Below are 23248 nucleotides of genomic sequence, written 5' to 3' on the forward strand. Positions count from 1 at the left end.
CCCTCTGCAGAAGGTCAGGGTGAGATTCATGCACCACTTAAACTTTATTTGTCTGCATAAAGCAAAGAGCATTTTGCCTTTTCTGGTGAGTGTGCAAAACTGTCACGAATGTGAATCACAGTGTTTTAAATTTACGGACTATACCTCTATGTCTGTTATTCCTCTCCATGTTCCTGATACATGGCCAATAAAATCAATAAGAGTCTTTCCATTGACTAGACTGGGCTCTGATCAGACCCTATACCATTCAATACACTAATCAGCAGAGCTGTAACTAAAGGGTAGCTTGTACTCTCCTTGGTGATTGACAGCATTACCTTCCTGCTGGTGCAGTCCCTGTGTCCTATTTCAAAGTTGTTCTTGCTGTCACCCTGGCTTGAGTCCATAACGTTAGCTAAATCTTTCAGTATCTGTGATACATCAAAGCAGTTGTGTGCGGGGAGGGGGAAGAGTAGAAATAATCCATGCCATAAGGAGAGAAACAAACTGTTTAGAACAATATGATTGGCGTTCCGAGAACGGGATTAGACAGAGTAGCGCCTCTGCCTGCCTGTCACTTGCAAATTCTTGCTAATACTTTAGGAGCTTATTGGAGGTCAGCACCAAACACCCAAACAGACTAATCTGTATTATAGACACATAATCAAAGTCACAAGGTTTTACATAATATATATTGGTGACACAAGACGTGTTTGTTCGAAGAGTTTTGTCATCAAGATTAGAGGCCATGAAAGGTTCTACTGTGCATTAACCTGGTTTTATGTGCTACCCATTGGTACAGCAGAAATTCCTCAAAGAAATCAGGAAGGAACTGGGAACTTAGAAACCAAGTGTACATTCTGAGCATATGTCTACACTGCGATTGAACACAGGCAGCTGGCCCGTGTCAGCTGGCTTGGGCTAAGGGGCTGTTTAATTGTGGTGTAGACATTCAGGCTTGAGCTGGAGCCCAGACTCTGGGACACCCCCCCCCCCCCCACACACACACACCTCCCCTCCCATTTTGTGGGGTTCCAGAGCCTGCATCAGCCCAAGCCCAAACATCTACACGGTAATTAAACAGTCCCATAGCCGGAGCCAGTAGACACGGGTCAGCCACCAGTGTTTAATTGCAGTGTAGATGTACCCTTAGATGCTACCACCATTAGGTTCCCAGAGCATGAGGAATACTGGTTAAGGTAAAAAACATAATGGGAAGGTAGGATTGTGATTGTAATGCTAACCATTGTAAAGGTGCTGGGAACTTTGGAATGCAAATGCTTTGTTCAAATCTCTCAATAATATATATATAAGAAATGCAATGCTATGGATATTATGAAAAACAATTTTGGGGATGAAGGTGAGAGACTGTTTATATTTTTGCTTCCACTGCCTGATTTTTTTGGAACAACAACAAGAAGGAATATAAAATACCAAATCCTGTCATTGTATGTTTACAAATTATGTGAGAGTGTATCATCCCCATTATAGAGAGGAGGAAACTGCAGCAGAGAGGATAACTGGCTTGCCCAAGGTCATAGACCGAGTCAGTGGCAGAGATAGGAAGGGAACCCAATAGTCCTGGCACCACATTGGGCACTATAACCAATACTACTACTAATAATAAAATTACTATCCATATCACCACACCGTCCAAGAGCCAGAGCCATGGAACAGGACCCCCGTGTGCTGGGCACTCTGCAAATGCAGAACAAATACATGTTGTCTGACCCATCGGCCATTTTTGATTTTGACCCATTGTCTTCTTTTGTTCTCTCTCCCATCTGCAGCCCTGCTCTTAATAGTGGTTTACAAGGATCATGATTTTGGGGGACATTGATTGTCATTTTTCTGTATTTGTATATCATTTTTAAAATAAACTATTTGGTGAGTAAAATCTGCCAAATTTCCATAAATAAAATTGGTGTTTTTTTTTTAAAAAAACAACAACCAAACTTTAGTTTGCTCTGTGTTTGTATTTGACAGAGATAGAAGTGGTTTGAATTCATGACTTACAATGGAAGGAAGAATGATTACAACCTAAATTATGTGAGAGACAGAAAGCAAATACATGATGATCTCATATAGGGTTTTATTGACAGGAGTTTAGGATGTGTGACAAAGGCAGGAATGATTTATGTAGGGCATCTGAAATGTTTAAACCACACCACGGCATCAGGTATTCTATATGCAATCCATAGGATTCAGAAAAGTAGAGATTTTAACCCATTATGAGCCTGATTCTCATTTTACATCACGACCACTCTGGCAGTGTAACAGGACACTTTTAAGGCCCTCGCTAGATCACCAGAGCACTGTAATGGGGCCTTTGTGTAAATGAGAGTCAAGCTGTATGGATGGGATTTCAGGCAGGCTCAGCATTAGTCAATGGGAGTCTTATCATTTGGCATGAAAGGGGGCAGAATTAGCGCAATGCAGAGCGCTTTTGCAAAACTCACTCTCTGATGATACTATTTTTGTACCTCTCCACTCACAAAGACTTGCTGCTCTGATCATTAAAATACAAGGCTACCACCTGGAGAGATTATTAATACCATGAGCCCACTGTACAGGCCTTGGAGGCAGAGAAAAATTATAACTAATAAAGTGTAAGACCCTTTCAAATATTGTTGAAAATAGCTTTTCCATGATGTCAAGGTCTGATTTCTTGGAACTTACGAGGGTAGAAGAAAGTGCTGAAAGCACCAGCTCATTCAAAACTGCAATGATACTCTTTGAAAATTGACTCGACATGCTATGAATAATACACAATTAAAATAAAATATTAGTTTAATTATCTGAAAATTGAAAACAGCAACTTTATTAAGGGCCATTAAATGCTAGATTGCTGATAAATATCCTATAACCAGAGCATTTAGGATTATCTCACTAATGTAGTGGTCAATCAAAATAGATCAAAATTGACTGGTTGGCAATACATGTAAAGCCCCCAGGCCACAGTCAGATCTGGTGTCAATGGAGAAAACATCAGATCTGAATTTGGTGCTCTTTGTGTATTATTGCTCTACAGGTATTGTGGAGCCTGAACAGATTTGCTAACTGTTTCTGACAGCCTTCATCTGGGTTTGTGTTATGCTGAGAATGTGAAGTCTTGGTTTCTGGTGGCAAAAGGGTAGGCAGAGCTCTTGCAAACTGAAACAAAATAGCTTACAAGATGAAGACACCTTTTGGAAAGGCTCGGAATATGTTCAACTTACTAGTTATGGGGATCATTACTCTCAGAGTACATACTGTGAGCATGATCAGAAGCAGAGAGCTGAGTGTGTTTGTTGTGCGACTGATACAGAAGTACTAACAACCAGGAAAGCCTAAGGGAATGTAATAACTCTTCAGTGAAAAAGATTTGGACCACATTTATATTTAAATCTGAGAGGATGGAACATAGTCTAAAATGATCCCATGACATTTGCAGAAATTGAAATGTTTCCTTTTGATGCAAACTAGCAGGAGCAGCTGTGTGGTTTTTGCCGCCCCAAGCACGCTCCAAGTCAGGCAGCCTTCGGTCCGCGGTCACGCGGATTCGGCAGCGTTTCTGCGGGTGATCTGCCGGTCCCGCGGCTTCGGCGTTCGGCGTACCCGCCGCCAAATTGCTGCAGAAACCGCGGAACCGGCAGACCTCCCGCAGGCATGCCGCCGAAGGCCGCCTGACTTCCACACTCACAGCGACCGGCAGGCTGCCCTGCATGGCTTGCCGCCCCAGGCACGTGCTTGCTGCTGGTGCCTGGAGCCGCCCCTGCAAACTAGTTATTGTTTAAGGCTTGGACTGGGGTATCTAACTCTCTTAGGCTGCTTTGAAAACCTCAGTCTAGCTATATAAAAATATGTGCTCACTGTTCATATTTTGGTACCAAGCCCAATCACTCAGAATGATGCATGTGATGTGCCCAAGCTGCAATGTTTGAATCCAAATCTGGTTCCCAACTTTTCCAAAATTCAGGGGAGTTTGGGTCCAGTGGTTTGGTGCAAGCCAGTGTCTAGTTCCCACTGGAGCTGAGGTTGCAGTGAAACACAAAACCAGGCAAAAATCTACCGGTGTTGTCTTTCATTACAAACACACAACTCAGACCACATTCATTAAAAGGTTCAGAAACCTTTCAAGGGAACGAGGGGGCCCAGTCTGGAGTGAATCTGGGATGATTTATGGTTATTGTATCTAAATTATATGAAATCCCCAGTTACAATGCAAAATGAGGTGAAACTGTTGGTTTTTAATTAGAAAAGGGAGGAAAGGTGAGAGTTTTAAAGATGGAGAGGTTAAACAACAGATACTTGCATTAGATAATATCATATCACAAATAACCAGCATGGCAATTGTAATTGCAACTCATCAGCTTTGGAAAAGGAAAGTAGTGTGTCAAGTGCTTAGAAGCAGGAGTCTTCCTAAAGCTACCATTATGTGGCACTGAACAAGTCACTTAACGCGTCAGTTTCCCTCACTGCGAGTACCTGTAAATAGACAGAAGTGCTCAGATACTGTATCCATAAGGGCCATTTGTGTATCTAGACTGATCTGCAAAATGGGCTTAATAATAGTCACGGCTCTGCTTCAGACTAAATTAATGCATATCTGTAGAGTGCCTTGATTTGCTTGGATGAAAGAGGCTATAAAAGTGCATAGCACTGTTCTAATGCTACAGATCATATTGCAATAACAAACACATTAAAATAACCAAAGGACATTTACATTAAAAAAATCATTAAAATAACATTATCCATTTTGGCTTAAGTTCACTAAAGCACTACAGCTCATATTCAAATCCCAGATCATTGCTCAAAACAAAGTAGCATCCTTAACATTATCTACAGTAGCTGAGCCCTGTTGTATTTTGATATGGAAGGGCTGATATTTAACCTTGAATTCCCATACTTTGCTGTGTTTCAGGGTTTGTCTACACCACACAACTTCTGGCAACACAGCTGTGCCGCTATAGCCGTGCTGCTAAAAGCCACGCTGACAAAAAACTTCCACCGGACGGGTAGTAACACCCCTGAATGACAAAAGTTTTGCCGACGAAGTTCCAGCGTAGACAAAGCCTTGGACAGACCTCAACACTCTTCATTTACCTTTGTACAGTATGTAAATAACTATTGTAAGTGCCTAGCACAATGGGGCCCTGTCTCAATTACAGACAATTGGCACTACTATAGAACAAGTAATGTGGTGTAGTAGTATTATTAGGTTTGTTGTTGATAGTCTAAGAGTGTCTGGAATTATATTGTGGTAGTTGCTGTGTAATGAGTCAAAACATTTTTGTTTCGAAAATATTGAAATGAAATGTTAGGACTTTGTCAGAATTTTTTCCCCACTTTTTTCAGTCAAAACTATTCTCTGAATTCAACCCAAAAGTGCATTTTCTATTAGCCTTTTTTTTTTTTTTTTGGCCCAGCTGTAAACAAAACAAAGAGAGAGAGATGGGGTAACTTTAGCCCAGCTTCCCCTCATATCTCATTGATAAGTGGTTGATTATCTTCTTTTGTACTCTCTTCACCTCTTGCTGTGCTGTTTCAGACAGAATAAACCCAGCAATAATGAACCATCAGAGTGGCAATTGCTTCCTGCCCCACTTGCGTTAGCAGAGAAAGAGAAAGCAAGTGATGATTAGTCATATGTCTGCACTCAAAGATAAATCCCCCTGAGCAGAAGCCATCTGGTGAAGCATAAAATAACAATTCTAGCACTAGCCTGGACTTACTGCAATGTTAATAGATCCTGCTGAAATGTAACGTAATACAGGCCTAATGCTGAGTTCTAGCAGGTGGCTCATAACCCTGTAATAAATTCCCTGACATTATTGATTTTTCCCCCAAACTGAGCCCTGTTGTCTAACTATATTAACTTCTGCTTACTGAGTATCAGAATGTGCACAAACAAACATCAGCTTCATTTCAGTGAGTGATTGCAGCTCTAAATCATGTCTCCGTTCCCACCGTTTGTCCTCACACACCATTATCCGTTGAGATTAGTTATTTTAGAATTCAGAAACAAATATTATTAGCTATGGGCGCTAACAGCAAACACTTGCAAAATCTGAAATGTGGGGATTTTGAAATATGCTTCTGTCACTAACTGTACATGCAAATAGCCTCGGAAATATGGCCCAGACACACTCTTCTTATTGTGTCTATTGGGCCCAAATCTGTCCTCGGCTACAAATGTGCCATTTCAGTGGGGTTATATTCACTTTCAAGGCCCTTCACAGTCACTCCCCGTGGTATCAATCATCTCTCATTCACTAGCAAACTGTCGATGCTCACCTCTGATCAGCCCATCAGGCCAGCCTCCATTGCCCACTTGTTACATTTTCAAACATGCACCTTCATGCATCTCCCATGCTTCCCCACACACATGGGAGGGCTCCCAGTCACCAACCCCAAAGCTGCTTCATTATCCAACTTCAGCTCCCTCCTCAAAACTCTCCTTTGCTATGATGCCTAAAAAAAAATTGACAACAGTTAAGCTATTAATGGGCACAGCAGCCCATCACGCTGACCCATACAGTCTCATTGTTCACCATCTTTTTGCTCCTTTGTGCCACTAGCACAATAGGAACCTGATCTATGATGAGGGCCCCTAAGAACTATGGAAATACAAATAAATAATAATAATATGAATCTAATCAACTCTATGGATTAGATCTGACCTAATGTGCCTCATGTGGCATAGAGAAACTTGTTTATTCAGTTAATCTGCATGCACATTGCAAGCACAATGGAGGGAATCTTCCAAGTTACTTGACAATCTCTGTGGAGTATCAGAGAGGGCAGGATAGAGCCTGGTGTATGTTATTCCAACTTCTGTCTCTCTTTGTGGCTGTCTGCCAGAGGTGGAGAGTGTACAGTGGACATGCAAGAGTATAATTCACTTCATGTGAATGTAATATCTGATCTCCTGTGCATGATCCAAGCTAGACAATAGCAGTCTACTATACTAGGAAGCTGGGATTCCTGTCTCTCCACTGGTTTATAGTATGAGATTCTAATTCTTGTGATTCAGGAGCTGTCTGTCATACTTTGAAACGGTCGCCAGTCCCTCAGACCAGGCCAAAAGCCAGGCCTGCACTGGCCACTGATCACACACCAACAGGGATTCCTTGATATCCCAAGTATCCCAGACTCTGCACATCTTCCAGTGAAGTCAGCGGGAATCGTGCATGTCTCCGAGGGAAGTATTTGGCTCCTGAAGACCTTAAGCAACATAAACCAAAGCCACAGAGTTCAGATATGAAGCTCAACTGATTTGCAGCTCAAGTTCATCTCTAATTTAAAGCGATTGGCAGCTCCCTCACCATCTCTGTGCTCCAGGAGGTCTCTGGCAGTGTCATTTTCTATGAGTGTCTCAGCGATCAGATTCAACATTAACATGCAATAAAATGATCATATAAAACAGAACATGTTTAATTTTTAAATGTTCTAAAGAGAGTTTTTTTAAAAATATTTTTTTCTCCAGAGTCTTTTTAGGCCTTAAACTTTCATCTGCTCTTTATTCTTGCTGTGCACTAAACTGGACCACCACCAAAGGGCAAACTCTCGGGAGGCATCCACACTGGGGTGGAGAACTGAGGGGTGCCTGGAGCCTTCTGTGTGTGCAAGAAGAGAATGGCTCCCCAGAGCCAAGAGGGAAATATGTTCTACAGCTCTTCATTACTGCTCCAAGAAGTGCCTGCTGATGAGGCAGGTGCAGGAAGGCTGGAGGCCCAGTCACACTGCTGGGCTGGCTGGGCATATCCCCAGGGACCATCCTGTTCATTAGTCATCTCCTCACCTAGTACTCTAGACTCAGAATGCTAGTTCCTCATCTTGCCCTGCTCTTGCCCAGATGGGGATAGAGAGGGAGGTTTCACCTGGGCCCTCTTCTGCCCCACCCCCGCTACTCCCCAGAGAATCAGTGAGAAACAGGCCAGATCTTTGTCCCAAGCAAGTATACTGAGGGCAAAATACATAGGACACGCTACACATGTTCTTCTCCACTGCCCTCAGCCCCTTCTCACTATATGTGAGTCCTTAGGAGCAGATCACAGGTCAAGCTCCCTTGATACTCTCTGCGTAGCCCATCCATCACCAGGCTCGCACCTGGGGGCTGATGCCTCCTCACTTAAAGGAGAAAGGAATATTTATCTGGCTACTCCATGAATGTAAAGAGGGAGAAAATCTGTATTAGGATGTCCCAGAAATGGTGCAGATTGAAGAAACTTTGTGGATATGAAAGAGGGTATTCAACCTTTCAGGGACGTGGGGGACATTTGGAGAGCATTTAGGAAGGTATAATTGCCATTGCTGACATTACAGCCGTGGAGTTTCAAACGCAATCCCTGGGGTGAGGATTACTGGCTAACATAAAAGCCATGGAATTGGGAGTAACCTAGAATTTTGGTCAGAATAAATCTGGCTCCACATCAGGAGCCAGAAAGCAGCTTTTCTGGCTGGAATGAGGTCACGAGTGGAGAGCCACAAGGGCGGTCTTAGGGATCTTGTTTCCAAACAACAGAGAAATGATTTGCATTGTAATGGACCCCTGAGGATCTGCCTGTTCTCCTTCCTCCACTTTTTTGCCCCTTCCTATCTTTGACAGCCATTGTACTACAGGTCCGGTCTACCCTTACATTTAAGGTCAACATAGCTACAATACGCAGAGATATGAAAAATCCACACCGCTGAGCACCACAGCTATGTCAACCTAACCCGTGAAGTACACACAGCTAGCTGGATGGCAGAACACTTCCGTTGACCTAGCTACCATCGCTCAGGAAGGTGGCATTCCTACAGCAATGAAGTGTTGAGTAGGAAGTTTGGATGTTCCAGCGTGAAATGTCTTGCAAAGATCCCCCTCTAGATTCATGACCAACAAATGAAGAGACCACTCTCCGCATATGACCATCCTAATTTTTCTACACATCACCCGGAGCATGCTGGGATGGGACTATGGGGAGGGTTAGTCAGTGCTGGATAGATGCCCAAGTAGTGCAGACCTGCTCAATGGAACTCATTACTACTCTGCCACCGAGCCTAAGGGCCTGATCCAAAGCCCACGACAGACAACAGGAGACATACCATTGATGTCAATGGCCTTTGGGTCACTCTGTTCGTGCGTCTCTATTATTGCTCCAGTCCAGCAGGGGGAAAATCAGCTCAAATACAAATCCAAGGGCTGTCCGCTCATGTAAGTCTAAGTAGAAGATGTTCAGCACCTTAGAGGAATGGGCTGTGAATTGATTCTCTCACAGGTTCCCTATGTAAAAGTTTAAAAAAACCCGGCTGATTTCTCAGCAAACACCTATTTCCTATACTTCATTTACAACCTTAGTGCGGTGGCCCACAAGATCATGGGCATAAATACATCAAGGGTAGACATTTTAATGGACTTTCCTTGAAAATTTCAATAGACTTGCAACAGACAATCAGCTAAGTCAGCTGGGTTGGATATTTGATACAATCGCCACATCAAATGGAGTCATTGATCTTTAGAATTTTTTCAAGTCATTCCCAAAACATTCCACAGAATTCTTCTGTGTATTACGGAGTTCCACCTAATCCCTCTAGCTGTATAGTTCAGTCTGTCTATTTATGCATTTTGAATACACCCATGCCAGTAGCATCTGGGCACCTCTAAGTAGAATGAAATATTTCCTAGAGATCTATTTCATTATGGCAGTAATGAAATGGTATTTTCAGAAACTCTGTGGGAGACAGGATTTGCCACAACGAAGCAGACTATTGATCAACCAAGTCTGGCATCTACTGGCCAATGCCTGATTCTTTAGAGGCAGGTACACTTTCTGCTTCTCTGCAACCCACAGATTATGCCCTTGGGCAGGACTGTATATGGAAGAAATTTTATTCCTTCCTACTCCCAGGAAGTGATCAGTTTGTACCTTAGAGCGAGACATTTGGGCACCATAGAAGCTAAATATAGCATCTCCAAACATAGGGTGAAATTCACTCCTGTGCAGAAGGCCAACACAAGGTCTAGGCACTTATTGTCATTGTGCTAAGCAGGGTACAGACACATTGTCGGAGACAGTCCTTTTCCCAGAGAGCTTACAGGTTAAACAGACGAGACAATCAAAGGGTAGCAGCGGAAACTGAGTATGGAAAGGTGAGATAACTTACCCAAGGTTACACATCAGGGCAGAGCCAGGAACCTTCAAGTTTTCCAATCTATTGCCCTATTCTCAAACCACTCTTAAATCCTACTTAAACTCTCCTGTTTGTATGACTAGGTGAGAAGGGAGCCCAATCTCATTTGGGTCATCTAGGTGGCCCTGTAATAGAAATAATAATTATTATACTTCTTTCTAATTTTGCATGTAAACATCAGTCTCAAAGCTTACCAAGATTCCTTCCTGACTCAGTTTTACAATATAAAGTGTCTTTGTTTAGTCAACAGAAGCACTAATACAAGTGATTTTGTTGTTAATAGAGCTGTAAGAATTTTAAGTACCGCTTGGTACTTCCCTCTTGGAAGTGCGTCATTTTCAGTTGGCTTTTCTAGACATCACAGGGTGTTGTACTTGTTTTTGTAAACGACTAGTGAATAAAACATTTTGATCCCAGCCACGTTTTGTACAAGCATCACATAGGTTTGTAAAGTTTCAGAGGGAATAAATCAATTGTAAAATGTTGCATGACAGTTGACTTAGTTACTCGTGAATATCTAATTTAGAAAAAAACCCCACTCCTTTCTGAATATTCATATGAAATTCAAATCTTATGCATATCATCAAGTGGCTTTGCACAATCCATAGCAGATAGAACTGTTTACTAGGAATGGGGAAGAACATGCATTTCACAGCTGTGTCTTATTTTATTTTTCCAATTTGCTTTTTCCTCCTTCCCCTTTTTAAAAAAAAATTAAGCCAGCTCCTCAACTAGTGCAAACAGATACTGCTCCATTCAAGACAACGGAGCATTCCTGATGTACAAAAGCTGAAGAACGGGCCCTGTATTTATTGGGCAACTTGCCTATATTCAGGAGTAACACCACAGAGATTGTGTTAGATTGGTGTGAAGCCAGTGTAAGCAAGAGGGGACTCAGACACAACTGTACACTGAAAAACTACAGCCGGGTGGTAAGTCCTATAGGAAAACCTACTGACACAGGACCTTATGCTGCTCTCATTAGCAGCAATATAAAGCAGGAGTAACTTGACTGAAATCAATGGGGTTACAACTGTGTAAGTCTGGTAGAGTGGTACAATCTTGCAAAGTCCTGAGAGCCTCCTCAGCCACTGAAATCAAATGGGAGTTAAGGGCCTCCCAAGCGCTCAGGATCTTGCAGGATCAGGTCCTAAGCGAGACAAGAATCTTGCCCCAAAAGGGTCTAATTCTACAAAGTGCTGAGCAACCTCATCCCCCATGGACTTCCATGACTCCCTGTTAGCGCTTGGCAGGTGTTCAGCACTTTGCAGGATCAGCCCCTTACTGTAATAACTAAGGAACTATGACCGTAGCTGGATTGCATTTTTTCCCCTATGCAAAAATGCTGTACATTCCTTTACGTAGGTTTCCATAGAGTTGAACTGTTACTCTTTTTTTTTTTTTTTTTTTGTTAAAGAGGTCAGCAAAGCTCTGTACAATGGGATTTCACTTTCATGAAATGTGGAGGAATTCAGAGAAACTTTTAATGACTAGATGGTGGGGTTGGAGTGCAGTATAAAAAAAGCATACTGGAAATCCTAGTGCTGCAGAGACGAAAGAAGCCTAGGAGCCCAGGGGCAATTTGCAAAGACATATTGCTTTGCAGATCCTAAGTTTAAATATGTTATTTTCCCCCCGCTTCCTTTGTTAAAATGTGATATCCTAGCTTTAATTGCTTCAATCCTATTAGTTGTTCTTTTAAACACGTGATTGTGTATTCCTTTGGTGTACAGAAATCCCTCTGATTGTGGCTTCATATTATTTAGACAAGCACTCTTTCAGTAGTAAATGCCATTCCTAGCGTAGGGAAGTACTTTAGGTCTAAAGGGGTTAAGAAGGCCTCCTTGCATTCAGAAACATGCAGGGGTCCCACCGTGCCAGTTCCAGCCTTTTAAACTCTTTCCAGCTTTTTTTTCTTGCAACAAATCTGCCTGACTGCCACCAGGACATAGGAAACGTGTGCCTGTCAAAGAAATCAAGTTTACCTTTTCCGACTTGTTAAACGGAGGCAGGGTATAAATATCGCTAACTCTGTACGGACTATTAGCATTTCTCTTAAAATAAGGGGGTTACTTCCTAAGACCTTTAATCCAGTGCGGTCTAGACCAGACTGCACTACCAACAAAGACAGGAAGGAAACCTGCAGAAGTTTGATAGAGGGCAGGTGGATTTGGACTTCTTTGAAAATATAAGGCACACACAAAAAAACCCAAACCCAACCGAATTGTTGACGTTTCTCTGGAGAAGTTCTGAGATGTTGTTGGTATTATTCACTCGGTGGATGTGGATCTTGCTGGGGAAGACCACTGTCCTGTTGCTTCTGGAGGTCCCTCTAGAGGGTAACGCTTTACCTCCAATACGGTATTCTCACGCTGGGATATGTCCAAATGAGATGAACCCCAACCTGTGGGTAGATGCACAGAGCACCTGCAAGAGAGAGTGTGATACAGACCTGGTGAGTGATGCACATTTTTATATGCTTCATCATGGGAAATGGATTTTTTGTCAGTTGGTTTGTTAGTTTGTTTACTGTTGCAGTCTATTTAGATTATAAATGGAAGAGCATTGATAATGTGTACATGATCCAATCCAGACAACTCATGTGTTTAACTGAAACTGTGTTTATAAAAATGTTTGATGACCAGTTGGCTAAGTCAAGAGATATTTTAATGGAGTCACTTCTTTAACTGACCATATGACTTTGTGACAACATGGCTTCCATAGTTCATCCTTCTCACTCACTGCCTCACCAAAGAGAACCTCAGCAGCTTAAACTCGGGAATTTGACATGTTATTTGGCCAGCTCACTGCATTTTAGCATTTTCACCAACCTCATCATTCATTTTCACCAAACAATCATCAAGTGTTATGTTTCCCAAGAGGGAGTTCTGTATAATGCCTGTGGGTTGGCATACACATCACCAGCCTTTGCTACACCTGAAATGTAAAGTCTGACTGTAGTCCAAAAATAACATGGTAAAAATAACCATGCAGATGCTCTCTCATATGATGCCTCCAGATCAAAATTCACATAGCTTACAAGTCAAAAGGTCATTTTTAAAACTGCCCGCATAGCCACTCAATGGCATCTGAAAATCCACACTTGCTCTTTCTGTTTCTTTCAACATCCCCAGAAGGAAAGATTTTGCAGTCAGAACCAAGCTGACAGTTTGATGCAGGAAAAGATTCAGCTCACTTTCCACTAACTGGATAGTTTCTGCTGTGCTTATGTTTGGCAGTCAATGAAGCAGATATTGTTTAAAGACAAAAAAGGAGCTAATATATTAAGATGCTATTTTTATATCACTTTTCTGATTACAATGGCATATTAAGTTGCCTTTTAAATTCAACCATCAGGTGCACTAAAGAACGATTACTACTCTCTTTCGAAGGTTGTGGGCATTCCTTTCGTAGTTTCCTGGTCAAAAAATGAAAATCCAGAAGCCACTTGAAAAAAAAAAATTCTGGTTCGCAGCCTGGCAGCACAGAGTCTGATTCAGATTCTGAGCCTTTGTGCCAGATCCTCAGCAGGTGTAAATCGGCATAACTTTCATGACTTCATTAGAGCTACCCCAACATTATGTTTAGTCCATTATGTTTTGCAGATTTGCTTTTGGACCATAGTGCTGCATAGTTAGAAATGGGTAAGGAGCTACAATAGTAGATCCTCTAGTTCCCGTTAATGAAAGGATATTGCCATGAATAATGGCATATCACTGTTTAGTTTGATGGCATTAAAAGACAGCATGACTAAATTTTGCCATCAGTTACAGAGATCCCCTACTGACTTCAATGAGATCAAAATCGTGTAACTAAGGGTAGAATTTGTCCTATTCTGTATAGGGTAACAATGTTCATGTTTCATTAAAATAATCCATGAACAACGTATTGTCTACAGTTCTACAAACCACACAACAAATACATTTTCTGTTTAGAAAGGCAAACAATGAATATAATTAACCACAATTTAGAAATGACCATAACCAACACTGGATATAACATTATGTTTAACACGGATGCTGCATTTAAAAGTAAGACTGGCACAGACGTATAAGTGATGGCAAGCCCATAAGTGGATACTTTGTTTTCCATGGAAAACAAAATAATTTTGGAGCAAGAACTTAGTTTTGCCTTAGTTCTGAGCTATTCCATTTATAATATGTTGTGAACAATTAAAGATGCTTGGTAGTTTCCACTCAAAGAGTATGCTGCTAGTCTCAGGGAATTCAAATAATACTCTACATACTTCTGAGGACAATAAAAGGGATTAAGGACTATAACCATATGATAAGACTTTCCATCTGCTCTTACTTCAGGAGGCTTGTCCTTTGGTACTAAAAGAGGGTTTGTTTGGGTGGGGGTTGCTGTTAGTTCTGTAACCAAATGTTCGATATGATTTTGTGAAGGATTTACTATGGCTTTAGATGCTAAGAAATAATGATACATTGCCCTTCTCACACCTTCCATTCAAAGATCTCAAAACACTTGACAAACCCAATTAATGTAGCCTCACAGCACCCCCGCTGAGATAGGGAAGTGATGATGTTCCCATATTCCTGATGGGCAAGCGGAGATTCAAAGAAATGAAATGACTTACCTTAGGTCATACAAGATGTCCTCAGCAGAACTGGAAATAAAACCCAGGTCCCCTGGAACCTAGCCCTTTGATTTAACCGCAAAAGCACCCTGCCACCATAAGAAGGAATTTCTCCATCTGTTTGTAGTTCTTAAATGATAAACCATCCCAATAACAGTTTGGTTGTTTTGTTTTGTCTTAGGAATGTGAGACCTTTGAGAAGTGCTGTCCTAATGTCTGTGGGACAAAGAGTTGCGTGGCAGCTCGGTACATGGACATCAAGGGGAAGAAAGGACCCGTCGGGATGCCTAAAGAGGCAACTTGTGACCGTTTCATGTGTATCCAGCAAGGCTCAGAGTGTGATATCTGGGATGGACAGCCTGTTTGCAAATGCAAAGATAGGTGTGAAAAAGAGCCCAGCTTTACCTGTGCCTCCGATGGACTCACCTATTACAACAAGTGTTATATGGATGCAGAAGCTTGCACCAAAGGCATTACTCTAAATGTAGTCACTTGTCGGTACCATCTCACCTGGCCAAATACCAGCCCTATCCCACCAGAGACTACAGTGCGCCCTACCACAGCCTATTCAGAGACAACCATCGTTGATATCCTGCCACCCGCTCTAGTTAACAATCCAGTCCATCAGTCAGTCTATGTGGGAGAGACTGTTAGCTTTCTTTGTGATGTCACAGGCAGACCCAAACCAGAAATTACTTGGGAGAAGCAAATAGACGGTAAGGAAAAAATCATTATGAGGCCGAATCACGTCAGGGGGAATGTCGTGGTTACCAACATTGCCCAGCTGGTTATCTATAACACCCAGCTGCAAGATGCAGGCATTTACACATGCACTGCAAAAAACATCGGCGGTCTTCTCAGGGTTGATTTCCCATTGTCAGTTGTCAAAGGAGAACCTGCATCAAAAGAAGCATCCCAAAACAAAACCCATTTCCCAACTGATGAGTGTCTGAAGCAGCCAGACAGCGAAGACTGTGGGGAAGAGCAGACGAGGTGGTATTATGATGCAAAGAAAAACAACTGCTTTACATTCATTTATGGGAACTGTAATAGCAACCTGAACCACTTTGAGACCTATGAGAACTGTATGTTAACATGTATGAATGGCCCAATCAACATCTGCAACCTGCCAGCCCTTCAGGGTCATTGCAAAGCCTATGAGCCCAGATGGGCGTACAACAGTTTGACAAAGCAATGCCAATCTTTCATTTATGGTGGCTGCGGAGGCAATGAGAATAACTTTGAGAGCAAAGAGGCCTGCGAAGAGATGTGCCCTTTCCCTAAAAACACTCACTGCAAAGCCTGCAAGCCTCGCCAAAAGCTGGTGACGAGCTTCTGCAAAAGCGACTTTGTTATCCTGGGCCGTATAACGGAACTAACCGAAGACCAAGACTCGGGACACGCGTTGGTGACAGTGGAGGAGATTCTAAAAGATGAAAAAATGGGATTAAAATTCCTGGGGAAGGAACCTCTAGAAATCACCCTTTTAAATATGGACTGGAGCTGTCCATGCCCCAATATGACCACGGTGGATGGTCAGCTTATCATCATGGGTGATGTCCACAATGGGATGGCCGTCCTGCAGCCAGACAGCTTTGTGGGCATCTCCAGTGTCCGGCGTGTACGGAAGCTCCGTGAAGTCATCCACAAGAAAACCTGTGAGCTTCTGAAAGAATTTTTAGGACTACACTAACCTTACTCACGTGTGTCAGCCTTTCAGCTCTGTGTATTGTATAAGGCTAACAAAAGCAAGGCTAGTGTGGAAACTAAAGACAAGCTACTGTCTAAAGATACAATGTATGTAATATGCAGAACCCTTATTTTAATCTATTAATGATGCTTAGAAACAATGTAGTATGCTCTTTGGCAAGCACATAAAATATCAATGGATGGCTATTAATCTTACTTTGAAATCAACCTGTTTGTATAGAATTGCCATTTAACTAGCTGATTTATGCAATAATTATATAATTCTTGTGTAGTTTCCAACATAAATGACCAAATTCGTAGCATTTTTGTAGCTAATTGATACATAGCTAAATTGCACATACTGTCGATTTAATCTGTTTCACTTACAGCATGGAAATGTTATGGTAAATCATTAAAAATAAGTCACAAACTTCTGTTTCCTCATGGTAACACTAACTACATTACAAGAGAAGAAACTGTAAATTATTGTCTATATTAACTATAATTATACATGTCAAGCCAACCTATGCATTATGAATTTGCTCACCTTTTCATGGAAATCCACATAGCAATTTTCTCTCGATTGTGCCAATTTTGAATACAAGCCCTGCAGTCCTTACTCACGGGAAAAAAAACATTGAAGTAAACGGGGCAATCATCCTGGGTCTAATAGCCATGAAAACAAATACATGTCCAAAGCCAAAACCACAATTTCACAGTGTTTTGAGTCCAACATCAACACCACTCATTTCAATGCACGTTCCTATTTTTATTTTAAATAAATGTGGTGTAAAGCTAACGTGAAGAGTCTTTGGAAGTGGGATGTCTGCCATCTTGGTTTTGGAAGGCCATTGCATCTGAGCACGTGTGGGGATCTATTGCTTAATTGTTAACATGCCTGATTTTCCAGGTAATAGAGTAGAATTATAGAAGTCAGAATAAAATTAAAGATAGAAAAGTGCCATACTCATTCTAACGATTATGTGACGCACCCAGAGAGAAAAACAGAGCGGCATACACACATTATAGACACATTAATAAACAAACACACACTGGGTGCACTTTAAAAACTTCAATTAATCTGAACTCCCCCCATTCTAAACAGTATTCCCCATTATATATAGGAAATCTCTCTCAAATCAGTTAAAACATTCTAAGTATGGCCACTGTATATATGTGTATGTATAAATACACATACAGCAAGAGAAGGAAATAGGCATGTGTGTATAAACACTATTGATCATTACTAATACTTATGTGTCTAAAAGGTAAAATTTGCCTATGCACAATTTTTAAATAACAAAAAGAGTGATCTCAGAAATACCCTGCCTCTGTTAAGGAATGTCACTGAGCTGAGATTATGAGTGTATATGCTTACGTATGTCATTCTTATCATTATTACTATTCTCTTTGTTCAGTTGTTTAAGTGAGCTCCAACAATAGTGTCTACTGTTGCACAAAAGACCAGTTCAAGCAGGGATCTGGGTTGAGAAATGTTTTAGCTTAAAGGTAAGAGGGTGTTGTTAATATTACTCTGTGGCGCCATCTACTGGCTAATCCAAGAGCCAGCAGGAGGTAGCTAAAGCCTTGCATTCCAGATGGTGAAAGGTGCTGAGACAGTGACACACACACACACACACACACTTGCAGGTGTATGTTGGGTCTGACTATGAATGAGACATGGGGAAGTCTGTGTAAAAAGTTTACCTGGCTAGATGCTGAATTTAAGCACTTCACTGGAGACTCCTAATCCCTAAGGTCCACATATATTGTATGTTTTGCAAGTCGCAACAAAGACTTCAAGGATGAAATTTAATGGACAATAAGAATGTTTTAAATATGGCCTGACGCAACTTTTAAATATAGGGCCTGACTCATTTGCACTAAAGCTCCTTCACGCTACTCTGGCAATATGAAGATGCCTTAAAGTGCATTTCCACCCACCTTACGGCTCCTGAGCAGTGTAAGTGAGAATCAAACCCTTTTGTTTCACCCTGGTCGGGGATACAATTCATCAACATGCAAGTTCTAAGCAAAGCCTGACAGAAGGGTTTCAAAAAACAAAGTCAGTATTAAGGCTCTTCTTAGCTACCAAGTGCTATTGTTCTCTACAGCAGCACATTGTCCAGCACAATAACTGTATGATTTTTATCTCTTTCTTAAATGGATGTAAGAAGAATTACAATAAAAGCATAACACCATTTACATACATTCTTGTGAGGATCGTATTATGGGCTGGGCTATGCCAATGTCTGTCATGCTTTGCATTCCACTGGCGTCCTGCACCTACTGTAGGTAATTCTGCTATGTGTCATTCACCAACGTTACTGCAGCTTGTTTGTCGTTTTCCAGGCAGCCAGGAAATAAGGTCTGGCATATTTCTTCCAGACTGAATCGCCTTTTCTGACATGAAGGGATCTAAGTGTGAATGTTTAATAAAGGCTGGGTTTCTACAGTTATTTTCTCCAAGAGCTTAGAGGAGTTCTCTGCAAATAGGGGAATGATCAAATGACTCTGGAGACATACTCTGAGGGGTGAAAATGTACTGCAATTGTTTCAGCTTTCAGGTAGTAAATTAAAGCCCTGAAATCTGGTGTCAGAACCAATCTCAGGATCACTATTCAGGAAAGCACTTATGCACATACTTAACTATTAGGTATGTGCTTAAGTCCCATTGACTTCAGTGTGACCTATAGTTAAGCATGTGTTTAAGTGCATGTGTGCAAAGCAGGGCCGGTGCAAGGAAGTTTCGCACCCTAGGCGAAACTTCCACCTTGCGCCCCCCCCCAGCCCTGCAGCAGCTCCCCGCCCTGAGGCGCCCCCCCCCACAGCAGCTCTTCCCCGCCCCCCCGGGAAGCTGTGCAGCAGCTCCCCACCCCAGCTAACCTCTGCTCCACCTCCTCCCCGAGGACGCCGCCCCCGCTATAATTCTCCTCCCCTCCCAGGCTTGTGGCACCAAACAGCTGATTGGCGCTGCAATCCTGGGAGGCGGGAGAAGTGGAGCGGTGACCATGCGCTCAGGGAGGGGGCGTAGGAACGCTGTAAAAAAAATTGGGGGCACCCACTTCTTGGTGACCTAGGCAACCGCCTAGTTTGCCTAAATGGTAGCACCGGCCCTGGTGCAAAGTGAACTCTGATGAATAGGGGTGGACTGATGAATCAGCGTCATAAAAATGATAACACCGATTACCTTATTCCGTGAATAGGTCCATTGAAATCAAATGGAGCAAAAACATGGGTATTAAAAATAACATTCAGCATTTATTCTAATTGTTTCCACCCCTTCCCTCCCCTCCATACAGGCATGTATTATGGGATAATTCAGTTTCTGGTTGCTAAGGGACAGACTGTGTAAGTAAATCTGGCCTGCAGTGTGAGCCGTGTGGAGGTGCACCACTCCAGTGTGAGTGCAGGTGGCTCCGTCCCTATGCCAGCATGTAGAAGTGTGCTGGTGTACCCACCCCTTGGTATGGTATGGCCTCCTCCATCTGGCCTACCCACCAGTCTACAGCTCAGGGTAAAGAGGGGGTGTGGCCCACCTCCTCCTACCGCACTCTGGGGCATACTGCTGCCGAGGGGAGTGCAAAGTTCCTGTGCTCCCGCTGCACAGAGATTGTGATTGATGCTAACCCTTGCACAGGGTCCCCTCGAAACCCTTCCCCTGCTGCATACCAATACAATGGTCAGGACAGGCCGGCTCGAAGGGAGTGGCCAAAATTCTGAATGAGACAGAATTAAAACAAAGTCCGTACAAGGCCCATGTGACAATAAAATGAACACTGAAAGCTGTGGGGTCATGCAGAGAGCAATATCAATTGATTATTTCAAAGTGACAGGAGTTGCTATGATCAAAATACGAGGGAGGCTGCACTGCAGTAGGTTTTGTATAATTCATCTGTGGAGATTTTTTTTTTTTAAATTACAAACCTGCTGGCAAGGTGCAGATCTGGATATGCACCAAAGCAAATGGAATACACCCACTTTTTCTTTCAGGATTATGCAGGGCTACCCAGAGGATTCAGGGGGCCTGGGGCAAAGCAATTTCGGGGGCCCCTTCCATAAAAAAAAGTTGCAATACTATAGAATACTATATTCTCGTGGGGGTCTGGGGCAAATTGCCCCACTTGCCCCCCTCCCCGGGCGGCCCTGGAATTATGCCCCTTTTTGACGGTTATTAAAAAAGATAAAAGACTGTCATGTCTCCTGGCTACCCCATCTTTGGGCAAGAAAAGAACATCATTATGACATACTGCGGATCCCAGAAAAGGGGTGCAATCCACTAATAATACTTAGCACTGGAATGAGCCATTGCATCTCATCTGAAGATCTCAACACACTTCCCAAACATTATTAAATGAACTTCACAACACTCCGTAGTATAGAGAAGGGATCCATCAAGATCAGGTCACCTACCAACAAAGTGCTGTCCACTGTGAGGGGCAGTTTGGCATCTGTTTAATGTTTCTATGTGCTATTAGACAACAGTTTAGACCAGGACATGAGGAGTAGTACTGTATCCAGCTAAGGCCTAGTCTACACCACACTGCTTTTATGCTGGTATAACTATGTTGGTTAGAGTGTACCATTTTATTTAAAACTGATAAGCTATACTGGTACAATCCCTAGTATGCACACAGGATTTAGGATTGCCACCTCTGAAGTACAAAAAAATGAGCCCTGAGCCCATAAAACTGGACAGCTGGCTGTTTCTATAGGATTGCCACCTCCAAGATGCAGAAAAACTACCCACTGGCCAACCTTCCACCAACAAAAAACAGCCACTGGCTGCACCCCAATCTTCCCTAAGAAAAAGGGTCCTATTGCTAATTACTACTACAATGTGAGATAACTATTTTACACACACACACACACACACACACACACACACACACACACACGTTATTTTATAATTTTTCTATGCCATTAGACCCCACAGTGTAGATGCAACTATGCCAACTAAAGAGTGCTTCTGTTGGCATAGCCAATATTGTTTGGGGGAGGTGGGGGAGCTATGTCCACAAAAGAACTCCTGCCTGCTTAAACTGTGGCTACACTGGGGGCTCTACTGGTATAACTATAGTGGCCAAGTATCAGAGGGGTAGCCGTGTTAGTCTGGATCTGTAAAAAGCAACAGAGAGTCCTGTGGCACCTTTAAGACTAACAGATGTATTGGAGCATAAGCTTTCGCGCGTGAATGCCCACTTGCACCCGACGAAGTGGGCATTCACCCACGAAAGCTTATGCTCCAATATATCTGTTAGTCTTAAAGGTGCCACAGGACTCTCTGTTGCTTTTTATAGTGGCCAAGGCTCTGTAGTGTAGACAAGCCTTCAGGGAACTGGTGTAAACTATGCCAGCAGGAGAACTTTTATGCCTGTATAAGCGTATTTGCTAGTATAACTGAGCCAGCAAAGCTTTTCTAGTGTAGACAAGGCCTCATCAGTGAGAACTTCAGGTTTAGGCACTGTGCTTTAAAGTCAAATATTAAATATTTCCCCCAAAGCAGGCTGTGGTTAATGATTGACTACACCTGACCTCCAACTGCCTTATTGATTTACTGCTGCTGTCAGAGAACAAAAAATGAAACCCAGGCCCAGATGCTGAGACGTGTTCTGAATGGAAATTATACAACTGAATCGAAGTTCTTCCCACTTTCTAAATCTCATCAAAAACGTCAGCTCCAGCTCCTGACCTACTAATGTAAACACTGGTGGAATACAAAGATAACACCACAACGCAACTGCACATATCTATTAGCAAAAAAAAGCACAGCCTGTTTAATTCACAGATATTTATGGCTGGACAAATGATGTGACATTCAAACCTGAGAGTTAAGGGACCTAATGGAAAGGCATTTAAGGCTGTGTTGTAGGTAAGACTCTGGGGTCCTTAATCAAGCAAAACTCTTTCTGGTTACAATGAGACCCTGAACCTGCCGGTATTTCATTAATCCCACAGAAGAACTTTCTTAATAAAGCATGCAGAGTGCACAGTTGCCCAACCACAGGCTTTTGGCCCAAGTCTTAGTATTTTGGAGAGTTTCCTCCAAAACTCACAGGACTTGTGTCGGGCCATGGTTTTGTGGGTTCTGCAGGGGCCACAGCGAAAGTGACATTCATTAGAACAGAGGATGAATATAACCTCTCCTGCTTCAGAGCATAGGTTAGCCACTGCCTGTTTGGAGTTAGGAAGAAACTTCCCCAATGGGCATTTTATTGCATAATTTTCCATTTTGGGTATTTTGCACCTTCCTCTGAAGCATCTGGTTCTGGCCACTGTCAGAGACAGCACACAGGACTGTAAAGACCATGCATCTGGTCTAGTAATTTCTATACTCTTATTGGTGTCTGATTTTACTAAGGACACAAAGCAATGCACGTGGAAGGGGAAAGGGTGGGGAGCAGGAGAGAATGAGGAAATCAGTGATCCATCTTGAAAGAAATCCCAGGCTTTCCAATTACTCATTGTGGACTGGCTTGGCAAAGCACTTTCGAGTCAGGCTGAGCTGACGACGTGCCGGCGGAAAAGGAACTTGGAAAGAAACTAACTATATAGAGTTTCAGGCCTGTTCTCTCTCTCTCTGTCTCTCTCAGCCCAAGCATACTAGACCTGAATCATGAAGGGCTCAGTGCTCTGAATGGAAGAGTAGCTGCTGATTTGATTACCATATCCAAAAGGGATTAGGATCGTAACGGGCCAGCTTGTTTCTGTGCATTACTACCCTCTACTGGATAGAATATAATCAAGCAGTGTTCAGCAGATCCAGCTCTGCAGACTGAAGAAGTAAGGCCCTAATATCACAACTCTGAGGGCCACTCCGAACACTCG

The 23248-nt window shown here is 42.5% G+C and overlaps 2 protein-coding genes across 4 annotated transcripts in view; one reads left to right on the forward strand and one right to left on the reverse strand.

Moving 5' to 3' along the window:
- Positions 1-23248, reverse strand: part of LOC101953559 (ankyrin repeat domain-containing protein 40-like) — a 46324-nt gene that overhangs the window by 18182 nt on the left and 4894 nt on the right. For 2 of the 3 annotated variants that reach the window (XM_065562820.1, XM_065562819.1), the window contains 2 exons: positions 12355-12561; positions 10108-10259 (listed from right to left, as the gene is read on the reverse strand). In XM_065562820.1, the coding sequence (XP_065418892.1) occupies positions 10108-10121 (14 nt within the window). In that variant the 5' untranslated portion in view covers positions 10122-10259; positions 12355-12561. Of the gene's footprint in view, positions 1-10107; positions 11586-12354; positions 12562-23248 lie in introns of those variants that run through there. The other variant, XM_065562818.1, reaches the window with a different exon arrangement.
- Positions 11526-16850, forward strand: WFIKKN2 (WAP, follistatin/kazal, immunoglobulin, kunitz and netrin domain containing 2). Its single transcript, XM_005305761.3, has 2 exons — positions 11526-12589; positions 14913-16850. The coding sequence occupies exons 1-2, from the start codon at positions 12389-12391 to the stop codon at positions 16422-16424; spliced, it is 1713 nt and encodes a 570-aa protein (XP_005305818.2). The 5' UTR covers positions 11526-12388; the 3' UTR covers positions 16425-16850.

The sequence above is a fragment of the Chrysemys picta genome, chromosome 12 (genome assembly GCF_011386835.1).
Source record: "Chrysemys picta bellii isolate R12L10 chromosome 12, ASM1138683v2, whole genome shotgun sequence".
Taxonomy (NCBI): Eukaryota; Metazoa; Chordata; order Testudines; family Emydidae; genus Chrysemys; species Chrysemys picta.

Bases quoted from the DNA above. Each gene is read 5' to 3' on its own strand.
- WFIKKN2 (XM_005305761.3), top strand. From the start codon at position 12,389: ATGTTGTTGGTATTATTCACTCGGTGGATGTGGATCTTGCTGGGGAAG. The intron at 12,590-14,912 runs GTGAGTGATGCA...GTTTTGTCTTAG, and splicing joins GAGAGTGTGATACAGACCTG to GAATGTGAGACCTTTGAGAA.